The 13479-nt window shown below is 42.4% G+C and overlaps 2 protein-coding genes across 5 annotated transcripts in view; one reads left to right on the top strand and one right to left on the bottom strand.

Annotated features, from left to right (window-relative positions):
* Positions 1-9197, top strand: part of LOC116846749 — a 41019-nt gene extending 31822 nt beyond the window's left edge. For all 4 annotated transcript variants that reach the window (XM_032820988.1, XM_032820989.1, XM_032820991.1 and 1 more), the window contains exons 4-8: positions 1684-1889; positions 3353-3554; positions 4711-4938; positions 5210-5520; positions 6532-9197. In XM_032820988.1, the coding sequence (XP_032676879.1) occupies positions 1684-1889; positions 3353-3554; positions 4711-4938; positions 5210-5520; positions 6532-7039 (1455 nt within the window). In that variant the 3' untranslated portion in view covers positions 7040-9197. The remainder of the gene's footprint in view (positions 1-1683; positions 1890-3352; positions 3555-4710; positions 4939-5209; positions 5521-6531) is intronic.
* Positions 8965-13476, bottom strand: LOC116846751 (clusterin-associated protein 1). The gene is made up of 6 exons (XM_032820997.1): positions 13051-13476; positions 12754-12950; positions 11096-11497; positions 10739-10977; positions 10493-10674; positions 8965-9915 (listed from the first exon to the last, which is right to left on the bottom strand). The coding sequence occupies exons 1-6, from the start codon at positions 13070-13072 to the stop codon at positions 9641-9643; spliced, it is 1317 nt and encodes a 438-aa protein (XP_032676888.1). The 5' UTR covers positions 13073-13476; the 3' UTR covers positions 8965-9640.
* Positions 13477-13479: the final 3 nt, after the last annotated feature.

The following is a 13479-nucleotide window of genomic DNA, read 5'->3' as shown; positions in this document are numbered from 1 at the left end:
TCTCTCTCTCTCCCCTCTCTCTCTCTCTCTCTCTCTCTCTCTCTTCTATTTCTCTGTCTCTTTCTGTTTCTCCCTGTTCCTCTGTCTCTCTCTTTTTTGCCAGGTTTGTAAATCAACCGCGATTGGGGTAACACGAATTGTTACCAATGACTAAAGCACTCACGTTAATTATAGTTATCGATACGGTTACTGATCCAGGATAAACAACCCGTCACCCATAATCAGCATACATATATTTTCGTTTACCGTAATGTACACTCATCAAGCGTGGTTGATGTTAATGATTACACAAATGTTGCCTGTAATCACCAGGAATACGCACAACGGTCACGATTGATATTATTGTGATATTAACGGCCTTTGTCATATTTAATTTAATGACACCGCCGGTCGTGCAGATATGGCCGATAACTATTAGAATATCCCCGTTTGTCAGCGATTATTTTCACTCGGATTTATAGTGCGGTAATTAAAATGTTTGCGCTTGGGACGGAAGGAAGGAAGGAAGGAAGTAAACGCGAAATTATCAGCTTCGAATCCCGCTTGAAACGATCTACAACTCGCGACAGAACTTGGAGAATTCTCATTTATGACCTCAATGTGTGCCGTGTACTCAAAAAAGTCTCGTAGTAGTTAACAAATGCTTTTAGTCGAGCGTTTCAGTGCAATGTATGCTAATTAGTAGCAAATATGCACGTAACAGGAAGTTTGGTTGCAATAAACGAACCAACTTGTTTTGTTTGAACAAAACGGGATTTCTGGTACTTAGAATCAAATTTAGATCATGAGAACCATACAGAAATTCTATGTCCTTCAACCAAACCGTGTTGGTTCCTTCATCAAAATCACAAACTTCATTATTGCAACCAAACTTTTTTCTCCGTTTGATAATAATTGCAAAATAATCAGTAAAACAAATGCTTTGTTCAATTGAATCAACTAGATGTTTTGTTACATAAAATCAAAATTTTTAATAATAATAATTAATAGATAGTTTAACAATTACCAAAGTATTCGGCCATTTTGTATATTTATCACAATATATTACTGAACAATATGGCTTTATTTACGACAAATTTTTTGGCGATACCACATGAATAATCATCAAGTTTTAGCAACATATACCAAGCTTTATCTATTTAATTATTTAATATCTTCTTTGTCCAATTATTCATTTATTTGTGATAAATTATTTACTCTAATTATTTGCCAAATTATTTCATTATATACACATATACGTTTAGTTGAAACTGTTTTACCAAAGCATCTATTGACCATTATTCAGACTTGAACCTTATTACTGAACCTTTTCTTCGGTGTTCTCCAACATAAAGAAAAAGTATTTATCTGTAACTTGGATTCTTCATCGACAGAATCTTCTCGCGAATTATAAATCGTCCAAAGCAGTTCTTCGGGTCGCAGAGACGATGAAGAGAAAGTTAAACTTTTTTTGCGCCGTCATAGACTTCCATTGAGAAAGGATGACCTGACCTCACGTACTTACTTCCCTCACTTCGCTCCGTTTCTCGCGGTTGCAACGACGTGTGTCTATTGTAGTCGCGAGTAATGGAACTGGTCGAGTCTCTCGCGCGACGAGTTAACCGCGCGATCTACCGTAACGCGGTAATTCCCGGGAGGGGACGTGCGCGAGTCGTACTACACGAGGGATCTCGATATCTTCAGGCTGAAGATTATGCCGGCTTGAAGGGTAGCTTTGACGAGCACGTCGGGTTATTGGTTCACGGAGAGGACGGCGGCCAGAAGACGGCGATACACCCGGATCCGCGTGGCTTACCGAGCTTACCGCCCAGCTTGGAAGCCCGTCTGCCGCAGTTGGATCAGAGCCTGAAGGTCACGCATGCTGAATGGTTGCCAGTCACCAACACGAGGTACGTACATACGTATGTACGTTCGTGCGGCCGAGCGTAAATTAATCCTGTAATTAGCAGCATCGGCAATAGGCTCGTTGTCTTTCTCTCGCACGGCTCAAGCTCAGCACGGCCTGTCAAATTTGCGCTAGCCACGCGATGGAACAAAGGTCGTGCCATTTCGCGCTGAATTGCCTCGTAAGACGTTATTATTAAATTTGGCTTCACCGCCGTAGGCGTTAAAGCGCCCGTCCTCCTACGCCTCGCGCACTTAATTGCGGAGTCGTTCGATTCTTCCGCGTAGAAAATAAAACACCAGTTAAATTAGCGCGGGTCGATCGATCGCGCCTGAACTAACTTCGTTATTAATTATCACGCCGTGGAGCAATGTTTACGTGCGTGTTACACCCCTCGTGTTCGCCGCACGAGATGCGCGTTTCTACATGGATTGTTCAAAAAATACGTAATTTGATACAGAAATACAGTGAAATCATTTTGGTACTTGGAACTAAAATATCTGGTACACACGATTCGATTGGTATTATTGTGTTTTTCACTTGTTTTTTACGTGTGTTATTGAGAAAAGCACACTTAGCGGCGATTAAATTTTCTAGTTGCAGTCGCCAAATATTTGATCAATCTCGTTTTCATCAAATCATGGTCCGATTTTCCGAGTCAAATTTCCGTTTCGACAACATCTTTTTTTTAGTGTTGCGCAAATTTGGCAAATCTTTATTACCACATTTCACAGTTATACTCTATTAAGTTAAATATAACAGTATAGAATGATCTATCGATGAATCTTCGGTTGAGAGTGCGCCAAAGAGTAAACTCTGCGAGAGATGGGTCCTACATTCGGTCACATCAGCGAAGACTGAACTGAACAGTTTTATTGTTTCTGACAGATGATTCTCTGCCGTAATCTGAAGGACTTTTTTCAGCACCGATTTATAACTATCAATGAAATCTTGGTCTACCACTTTACCCTAAAAACAAAGGAACAGTCTAAACGATGAACACGCAAAGACACTTGAGGTATTTACTTTGGCACACTGTCAAAGATTAATCGACAGATCACTTTACATTGTTGTACTTAACTTGATAAAGAAAGGTTCTAAAATAAGGCAATAAACATTTGGCCAAATTCGCGCACTGTCTTTCTGTATTAAGCCATGCACTTTTGAAACGATCCACGTAAGTATCCCGGGGTAATTCTATTGTATTGCGCGGGGGATCGATTTATCGGAAATTTTTCATCCCACTCGACGTCTCGTATCGCACGGGAGATTTTCGAAATATCAATCTATCGAAAATTCGATTTCATCCTACGGTCCTATTCGCGTCAGTGTCGGTACGTGGGCAACACAGAGGGGGTTTTGGTTACCATTCCCGGTCGTATTATACTTTTAGACAAGGTGAGTAATGAATTATGCATCGCATACGGGAGTTGGTTGAACGGTCGCGTTTCTGCCTCGTCCTTGCAGGTTCAAATTCTTCGTTTACTCGGCGTACTTCGACGACAGAGTCAGCGGCGCTGGCGGCCCGGCGGGCAAGAGTCAGGGTGTGGTGCGTGTGATCAGTGCTACCAAAACCAGAGGCCCGGAGCGCGTCTGGTGTAGGCTTTGGTATCGACAGCAGAACGGCGCGAATGTCACTGCCTCGGTAACGGTAGCTGCCAAAGTTAAGGTACGCTCCTGTGTGTGGTGTCAGGCTTGAGGAACGATCCTGTCCCCGAGACGCGTCCAACCCGTCCGACATGGGAACCATTAGAATAGTCGCGCGCGCGTTTTCCTTTCCCGGCTTATCGAATTTCCACCCACTCCTCGAAAATTTATTATTTTCCTCGTCTCGCGCGCCCGCCGAGATAAATTCCCGCGCGAATGTTATCGACGTGGCAGTCTGATTCGGAGTTTCGTTCTTGTCTCTCCGCGCATTTCTCCGTCGGTTCTTCTCTTCTATTTTCGAGACACTTGATTCTTTATTAAGTGTGTGTATGCGTGTGTGCACGGAGGAAATATTGCAGTAAAAGTTGCGATAAAATTTTTGCAGTCTTAGACCATATAGAATTATATATATATATATATATATATATATATATTAATATATTATTACTATTACTAAATACATAGTAATAATAATATTACTATATATATTTGTTTAAAAAGCTTATGCATGTTTAATTTTTTTGCTTACAAAATTATTGTAACTGAATGTTTTTTTATGTCATATATTTAGTACATGGAGGAAATATTGCAGTAAAAATTTATTCAATAATAAAATTTACTTAAGAATAGAAATTTACTTGATAATAATAATAAATTAAATTTATTTAAGACTACAAAATTTTTGTAATCTTGGATTGTACAGAATTATGACCGAAATTACTGTATTTATTAATAAATATTCTGCACTTTTCGCTACAAAATTATTGTAATTACTTGAAAATGTTTTATATGTACGAGGTAGATCGTCAGAATTTGTGTTCATTAATTATTTTAATTAATTAATTATTTATATTTCTATAGTAATTTATATACTACAATTCGGTGCAGTTTGGCTCTACAAGAAACACTGTGAAGTGAAATATAATTGTACCGTAATTTTTCCTACGATACTTTCTCCATGTATATTTAACCGTGCGATCGATCGAATCGTCTTGGTGGTATTTGCGTCATTGAAAGAAGAGAAGGAAGGAGAGGAAGCACGATGAATTGTTTGTTTGTTCGTTCATTTTATATCGGCGGTTAATTTTTGTTTGTTCTGACGCACCCCTCACGTTCCTGTCCCGCTGTTCAGGTGTTGTCGTTGTCGCGGCACGTGGCGAATCCGCGCTGGCTTTCAGGTGATCAGGGAGAATTGGAATCTGAAGTACAGTGCCTGCTTCGTGATATGTCCGTTGCCTAAAGAGTCCCCGACGGCGGACAAGGTGCCGGAGGCGGTCAGCGTCGTGGCGAGGCTGCGAGCTGCCCCGACGAATCGCATCCTCGTGCAGAACCGTCTCGAGAGCAGAACAAACGACAAGGAAGCTCTAGCCGTTTGCGTCAAGCCTCTGCATTATTATTACAACAGGGTATGTCGATCGCGCGCGTAACCCGTCGGGTGACCTTTGCGCCTCTCGAGCGATTACTTAGACTTCTCGCGAGGTGTGGGATTTCATCCCAATTCGAAAACAGTCCCGCCGGAATGTCCTTGATTGTGTCTGCCGTTTAGAATCGCGATTGTTTAAATGAGTTACGCAGGAAAAACGAAGTCTCTGTGTGCTGTGAGATCGCGACAAAGCCAATCGTCGTCGTTTTTTCGCGCTCTCTCGTCACGCACGTTTCACCCTGTGACATTCGTAGGTTTTGCAACTGGTGGAATTTATCGAGTTACACAGACTTCTGGGCGCCACCCACGTCACTCTGTACAATGACACTGTAGGCGCGGCGGCCGGCTGCGCGCTTAAATATTACGAGAGCAAGGATCTGGTTACGGTGTTACCGTGGCATCATCTGGACATGATTTCCCAGCGGGAAATTCGCACGGAGGGCCTCTTCGCGGCGCTTAACGATTGCCTGTACCGTTCCATGTACAAGTACGAGTACGTGGCGCTCGTGGACCTCGACGAGTACATTATACCGAGGCACAACGACACCATAATCGACCTGCTGCGGTAAGCCTTCTCGACCTTAGTGCGAAATGCACTTGTCGCTGTCGCATATATGCCGCACTGAGAGAAAAATGTTTGGTACTTGTATCTATATAATCACATAGAGAAATAATTACTATAAATTATGGTGAAGAAAACTATTTCTTCTCTGTCTCTCTTTCTTTTTATTAAATTCAATTGTAACATTGGTGATAATAATCTTGTATGCATGTTACTACTACAATTTTTGTGCTAGAGCAACTAAAAAAATATTATTGGGCCCAGAAATAATTATACTTTTAGTTAGATCAACCATTTTGTTCTCTCGGTGCATATATTAAGATAACATGGGGGAAACTGCTACGAATGCTACATTTACATTCTTGATGAGTCACAGAGAAAATATAAGTGGTTTCAAGTTAAATAATACTGCATTAAAAGTTGCTGTTGTTGTATGCACATCCATAGAGCTCTCATAGCTTTTATGATACATAATATTTAGTTAGTATATCCTTGTATAGCATCATATATATAAATTCAGTCTTAATTAAGGGAATATCGCTGTCTCTCTGTTATGGTCTACAGAACAAATATTATGGTTGAGAGATTTATATAGGATTTAATTACGCTGAAACATTTACGAACGCGAGTAGCAAAAAAAGCTAGTGTATTACTTCTAGAGTACTACGGTTATTGCAACTATTTTGTATGCATTGGCGAAGAATAACATTGATATTTTGTTATGACAAATATACATATATTTTGGGCAAATGATATCCTGAGTGATATCTCCTTAATGACGAAAAGAAAAGAGAGAAATAGTACTATCGCTCGCATCGTAAGATTTACGTTCGTATGCATTGGGATATGATCGGCCCTCCGGGAGAGAATTGAGGCGTAACTCGTCGCGGAATCGTCTGGTGACACTCGTTAATTTTTTCCCCTTGCTCGCGAGCGCCCAATTCAGACTGGCGCGCGACGTTCCCGGGACGCGCGAGAGCGCGCGTTAATCTCGCGGCGAATTGCTTTTGCCAGGTGGATGGGAAATCGGATCAATATCAAGTCCACGGGCGCGTTCTCCTTTCAAAACGCCTTCTTCTACCTGCAATGGGCCGACGACCCGTTTGTGCTGACCAGCCGCACACCCACCGAAGCCGGCCTGATCACCCTGAGGAAGACGCGCCGTCGTACCAAGCTGCATCCGCACAAGCAACGTTCCAAGTACATCTGCAAGCCGCAGGACGTGGTCGAGGCGGGCAACCACTTCGTCTGGGAGTTCATCCCGGGTCACGGCACCCTGAACGTGCCGTCGGACGCCGCGATCCTGCACCACTACCGCGTATGCGAGTTCGGCGGCGACGACTGCATCAAGACGCAGTCCACCGTCGACCGCACGGCCTACAAGTACAAGGACCGGCTCGCCGCCAGCGTGGACAAGACGTGGACGGAGTTGCGCGCCGAGTGCTCGCTGCCAGAACTCGACCCGGTCCCGGTGTTGACGCCGCGAATCAAAGTCAGCCCGTTGGGCAAGTCGGTGAGGTAGCGAAAGACCATCGTCGAGATCCTCTGGGACATTGGCAATTTTACCGGCACACCGAAAGTCGCGAGGACCTATTTCTACAATTACGGCGCACCTTAGTCCTCCTCGTGACCGAGAGGGTGACACAACACCAGGTGTGTCCCCGCCGTAGTGTCTTTTTTACGGAAAATTGTCGTCGCGAGCGTCGAGATTGTCTCTCACTTCCTCACTCACTCACTCGCTCGTTCTCTCGCGACAGTCGAACGCGTTTTCTTCTTTTTTGTTTTCCTGGTTTGTATTCTTGTTTCTACCTCTGATCGACGCGAAGAACGCGTTTTCGAGTTCGCGCGAAGAAAGGAATGAGGCTGTATTACGCCTATCAACGAAAGTTGACGGAGACTGTCGCAAAACTACCTAAAGAATGGGCGCAACGCTTGTCCCGAGACGCGGATTAATCATATTTTTCTACGTGACGGATTTCTGAGCGGGGCCGGGGCGAAGTCCGGAAGACGAGTCGCCAACGAGTCAGTCGATCGAGTTTGTCTCCCTCGACGCTGCTACATGGTGCTTTCTCTCTTACGATTTTATACGATCTCTTTCTCGTGCCGCGACTCTTTTGTTCGCGCGTGGTCGTCTTGCGACAAATCGTGCTGTCTGCAAACGAAGATTTCTTACGAAGGGCCTAAGTCACACGGTCTACAGAAGAGCAGCTGGCGATAAAAGAAAGAAAGAAAGTCGAGATTTAGATATTACTACCCATAATTATACCGTTGTTTTTCGAGCGAACTTTACATCTTCCGTTCCTTTCTTTTCTCTTTCTCTCTCCCTCTCTCGGGAATACTTGTAAATCCGCACAACGTATTAAACAAATCTTACGCATATCCATAGAATCGATATATAATTAGCATAGTGACATATATGTATAATATGTATCTAGGAGTGTTAGTAGGCACTGAATTTCTCGGGGAGGCGGCGTAGGACGCGCGCGATGATCTCAGAGAGAAGTGTTGTCTCTCTTTCTCTCTCTCCCTCCCTCGACGTGCGTTATCTGCGCCGCGGACGGAGGCGCGAATGTCGCCGAGAGCGTGGATTTATTTTGACAGAGAGGCACTAGTCGAAGTCTTTCTCAAGATCTTCTCCAAGGGCTTACAAAAAACTTGGATTTAGTGTGTAATTCGTTTGTTTTACCTCGCGCAACGGCATTTTGCCCGGGCAGCGCTGCAGTCGAGCGAGACTGCACGCTTTGTGATACGATGAACTTGTCGTGCAATCTCGTTGCAGCGTTCGCGAGCGGTGGCGGGTTCGATTGCAGAACCGTCAATCCTCCGCCGGACAAAGAAACGACAAGAAGGAAAAAAAAACGAGAGAAAAAATAATATCGTAAATTAATACGGGACGAACTTTTTATATATATAAGAGAGAGAGAAGTTAGTTGTTCTCTTTTTTCTAAATGAAGGGGAGAGACACTAGTAACGGCCCGGATACGCAGAAAAATTTGAGCAGTTAACAAAATTTACCATTTGCGATCGATTATTTTTTGGTTGTAAAGAAAATTGTTGACTGCGATTGGTCTAATTTTCTTACAGCTTAAGTTCTTCCGCGTATGCCCCGCCTAAGACGCGTAGGATGTCGCGAGGTTCTACGAATATATCGCCCGACCCGTCGTTGCCATTTTGCAATTGTTCGAGGAACGGACAAGCACGGAAGGGTTTCTGTTCTGTTTTTTCCCCCGCGCACGCGGGACGCGCGGATGAACTTAGACGGATAAAATGTTTCGAGTAGATACACTTGCGAGGCGATAGGTGGAGGAAGAAGAGGAGGAAGAGGAGGAGGAGGAGGAGTAGGAGGATCACAACACCGGCAGCCGAATCGATACTTTAGCGGACGAGCCGAATGCCGCCGCCGCGGCGGCGGCGGCGGCGGCGATAGGACTCGTCGACGACGGCGAGTATAGCGCAAAAGTCTTTCTATTTCTTTATTGATACGAAGAATCATGTTTCTTACGCGCACGTTTTATGTATATATGTGTATACACGCATGCGAACGTACGTGGACGCGTACATGGCATATAAGGGTAGATCTAAGTGACGTATGTGTGATCGGTGCTGAGGTCGGCGCTAGCCGATCGACGTCGACCGTGGCTTGAGTCGACGGAGTTAATAAATATGATACTAGGACAATATGCACCTGGATTCCCTCGCCTCCTTCTCTCCATCTCCACTTGAGCGGCCGTTCATTTTCCCGCAAGTAAGGTAAAAGTACCGAACATGTATCTGAACATTTTTTTGTTTTGCTCTTTAAATACAAATTTAATTTAATTTACAATATTGAAATTTTTAACATAAAATATAAAGTCTTAAGTCTGTACATTCTATGTTTTGAAAGCTTAAATATTCAAGTTTAAATCACAAAATCAAAATAATAAGGATATCCAGAATTAGGTATATGTCCGAGAATCGATACTTTTATCTCACAGACGTTACTCGCGTATCTCATTTCCATATATTGTGTATATTTTTATGTCAACTTGTGCTCCGAATATACATTTCCCTGTATATCCATATGCAATTTTTCCATAGAAAAGTATGAAATACGGAAGGCGGTGGGAGTCGCGGGTTCCGTCGATTAAAAGTCGTCGTCCGAATGATCTATCTTGCTGACGGCCCGCTTCTCTTGGCCGGCTTTGAGATTGTAAGTGCCGATATCGGTCGCTCCAACGGAGTTGAGGAGATCCTCGTCGTCGTCGTCATCAAGATCACCGTCGATCAGCAGATCACTGTCGCTGTCCAGCGAGCCGTCGTCGCTGTCATTCGACTCTTGGATCGTGCCTCTCTGTCGGCCGGACATGCTGCCGTATAGGCGTCGTTGAGAGTACTGCATCTTCGACGTCCTTCCGGTCGCTAAAGTTGAAAGTTCCCATTTATTTTCATAGGTAATTTGCGAAAGAGAAAAAATATTTTATATACCGAGTTTCACAACAGTTTCAACACTCTTTAGCACAATGCGACTCGAAACGCTGTCAGTAGTCTGATGAGAGAACTTGGTTTCTGGGAACTAATAAGAAAAGGAAGTCTTTCATATTGGACTAACGGCATAAATTGCATCGGAGAAAGAGTGTTCCAACCGTATTGAAACTCAGTATACAGCGTATTGCAAAACGGTTTGAGTATAATGAGGTTGGGAGCTCATAAAACTGTTAGAATTGAGAGTCATTACTATGACGGGTTTGCCCGATAATTACATAATTAATTTTTATTTTATTTTGTATATATATTTTTTATTATTATGTATTAAGTATTATTTATTCTTAGTTATATTATTATTGCATAAGTTCGTCGGGTAATGATTCTCAATTTTGACAGCTCCCAACTTTATCGAAATCGTTTTTCAATCTATTGTTTCTTCCGTTGAAATTGTCTTTTTTAATGTTTTTTTCAATGTCGCCTGAATTATATTGTAGAATAAAATGATCAGTACCTGGTTTCACGTGAGCGGATCGACCGGATTTCTCCGCCGCCGTTGTTTCTGGGTTTGTCAAGGGAGTGACCAAGGGCTCTTGGAGATTCGTCGCGAAGATCGAGTCGTTCCCTTCCATCATGCTTTCAAAATTCGTGTCTTCGGATCTCATTTGCTCCAGTTGCTTCTTAGTCGCGGCTTGCCTGTAGCGATTAATGGTATCAAACTTATATATCTTTCATTTCCATATTTATCGCGTATACATACCGTCTCTCGAATCTCTCTTGCTCTGCCTTAGCCGCATCTTCGTACAGGTGCTCTAGATACGCTAGATACCGGAATTTCTGCAAGTAATCGTCGTACAAAGCCCTCAACTCAACTTCTAGCTTCTCGAATTCCTCCATGAAAGCTGGACGAACTTTCTTCAATGTTTGGAGTCTCTTTTGATTCCTGTCGAGCTCCGTCCGCCGTCTTTCGGTCCTCGCGTCTAAGTTTTGCTCCGTGTCCTTGCGGAACAAATGCCGAGGAATAATCGTCGTCGTCGGGGGAAAGATATTAGAACATTTACATGAAGAGAATACGGAGATCTTACGGGGTAAGTGTAGAACAGAGAAAAAGCCACACCTTGACATTGTCGATCTGCTTTCTGGTGTCGTCAATCTCTTTACGCGTACTGTCGATCACTTCTTTTAGAGCTACTTCGATCTCCGACGTGTCAAACTGCCTGGCAACTTTGGTATTGCGAATTTCACGGAGCTCCACTTCTCGGCCGAGCAGGTCGAAAAGGGTCGCTCCGTTAATGGTCAGTTGACTGGCGAGCTGTCGCGTCGTTTTCAGCTCGTTAATTTTATCAGATATGTCGAAATTCACCGCGCTCTGATTGCTGCTGGGTCGACTTTGCTCGACGCCGCTACTGCTGCTCTGCGCTTCGTACAGCAGCACAGTCATTTTCAGCATCTCCTTCACCGCGTAACCGTCGGCTTGATATAGCTTCTTCGTATTTAACTTGACATTCGTCTTTAACGCCTGCAAAAATTCACGATTACAAATTATCCATGTTTCCAAAGTGACGTTTACGGGATGTCTGACGCAAAATATGTCCCATACATATAGACAAACTGAGTGCAAAATTTCTCCATCGTTTTGTAAACAACCACGTAAAATTTTGTGTTATTAGTTAAAGAAGATTGGCGGATGATCGTGCGTTATAATGCATCAAAGGTCTTTAATTAATAACTAAAGATTCACATGATTGTTTGGAGAATGATAGAGAACTTTTTTGTTCAGTTTGACTGAAACACACACGATGGTAAACGTCACAGCTCATCCATCTACCGTATCGCGTGTCATCATTTATCAAACTTTTTTTAATAAATTAATAGATTAATAACTCAAAATTGTACGTGGTTATTTGGAAAATGATAGAGAACGTTGTTTAGCTTGACCTAATCTACGAGCTATCTACGAGCTAATCTCGTATAAGCATACGACGGCAAGCGTCGCTATCACAATCCATCTGCTGTATCGCGCGTGATCATTTATCAATCATCCTTAATTATAAGTCAATATTTTATATGATTGTTTGCAAAATAATAGAGGAATTTTGTGCTCACGTAATCTATATATACACGAGGAATAAGATATTTCACGTCTGACATTTTGTATAACGTAATTTTGAATCTGCGCATCATTCTTTTGGTTGATATAAAATTGATATTTTTTTAAATTGTAATAAAAAAGTCGCCCAACAGTTTTGAAATACTTTGTGGAAATACAGTAGGTCGCAAAATAATTTAGACACAACGAATTTCAGAGCGTAGCCGATGGTTTAATGAGGAAGGGGTACTTATACTACAATTCTAAACAAAATCGTAAAACTCGTAACTTGTTTTCGTAAGACTCGTAAGAACTTATGAGTAGATCTGCAATTCTATGCGGACCGTATGTCATATGATAACTCGTAAATATCTACGATTTTTTTTGTAAGCTACGACTTTACGATTTTACGATTTATTCGTATATTTGCTTAGAATTGCAACATTAGTTTTGATTAATTTGTTTTCTTATTGGATCATTGACTTCGTTCTGAAGTTCGTTGTGTCTAAACCGTTTTGCGACCTACTGTAGTACATGCGTGGAGGCTGTTCGAGTATCTCAATGACAAAGAAAATAAAAATATATATAGATATTACTTAAGTTGAGAATTGAAAAAAATATATATATATATATATTTAAATAAATATTATGACATGCGTCATTATATTATGTAAATGTTTCGTTACCATAAACTCGGCGATGGTGCGTATCAATGCCACACGCTGCTCCTCGGTATCGTGATCGCTAGAAATATCGACGTCCGGATCGAAGCGCTTCACCAGCCAGACCAAGATCTCCGCGACTAGAGCGAAGTTTGGCACGCGAAAGTTCGCGATGGAAATCAACCTCGGGTAGCCTAGCACCCTCATCATCTCCGTGAAATCTACGCAAGCAAACAGTTGTGAGGTGTACCTGCGTTACGATCTCGTTCGATTTACGCGTCCATTATACGTATAGAAATAATAAGATACTGAATTACGTACTACGTAAATCGCGGTAGGACATTTTTGCGCGAGGAAACACGACATAAGACTGAATCACTGTGATCGAAACGCGCTTCCATAGTCCGTGTGTTTTCCTATTGGCGCTTCAATGTTACCATAGAGACGAACCACCTGTCTGGCAATAAACAAGAAGGTGCGTTCGATACCAGGGAAGTCGATATTTTTCGTGTAAATACTCATGTAAATAATTTCCCATGTAATTTCTTATATAAATAATATAAAGATTTTAGAGAGCATACACACTATGGGATCCTTATCCTAAACTCGTTTTTACCGACAAAAGAGTCTTTAAATATGCTTATAAGTCAATCAGAAGGCTTAGAGTCACACTTAGAGGCACTTTTATCGATGAAAGAAAATTCAGAATAAGGACCTATGGAATTACGTAGATTCACAATTAGACTTAGG

The sequence above is a fragment of the Odontomachus brunneus genome, unplaced genomic scaffold (assembly GCF_010583005.1).
Source record: "Odontomachus brunneus isolate Ranch 3 - 2012 unplaced genomic scaffold, Obru_v1 Obru_scaffold_069, whole genome shotgun sequence".
In the NCBI taxonomy this organism is placed as follows: Eukaryota; Metazoa; Arthropoda; class Insecta; order Hymenoptera; family Formicidae; genus Odontomachus; species Odontomachus brunneus.
The sequence above is the reverse complement of the archived record's forward strand: the minus strand, read 5'-3'. Positions and strand labels throughout refer to the sequence as shown.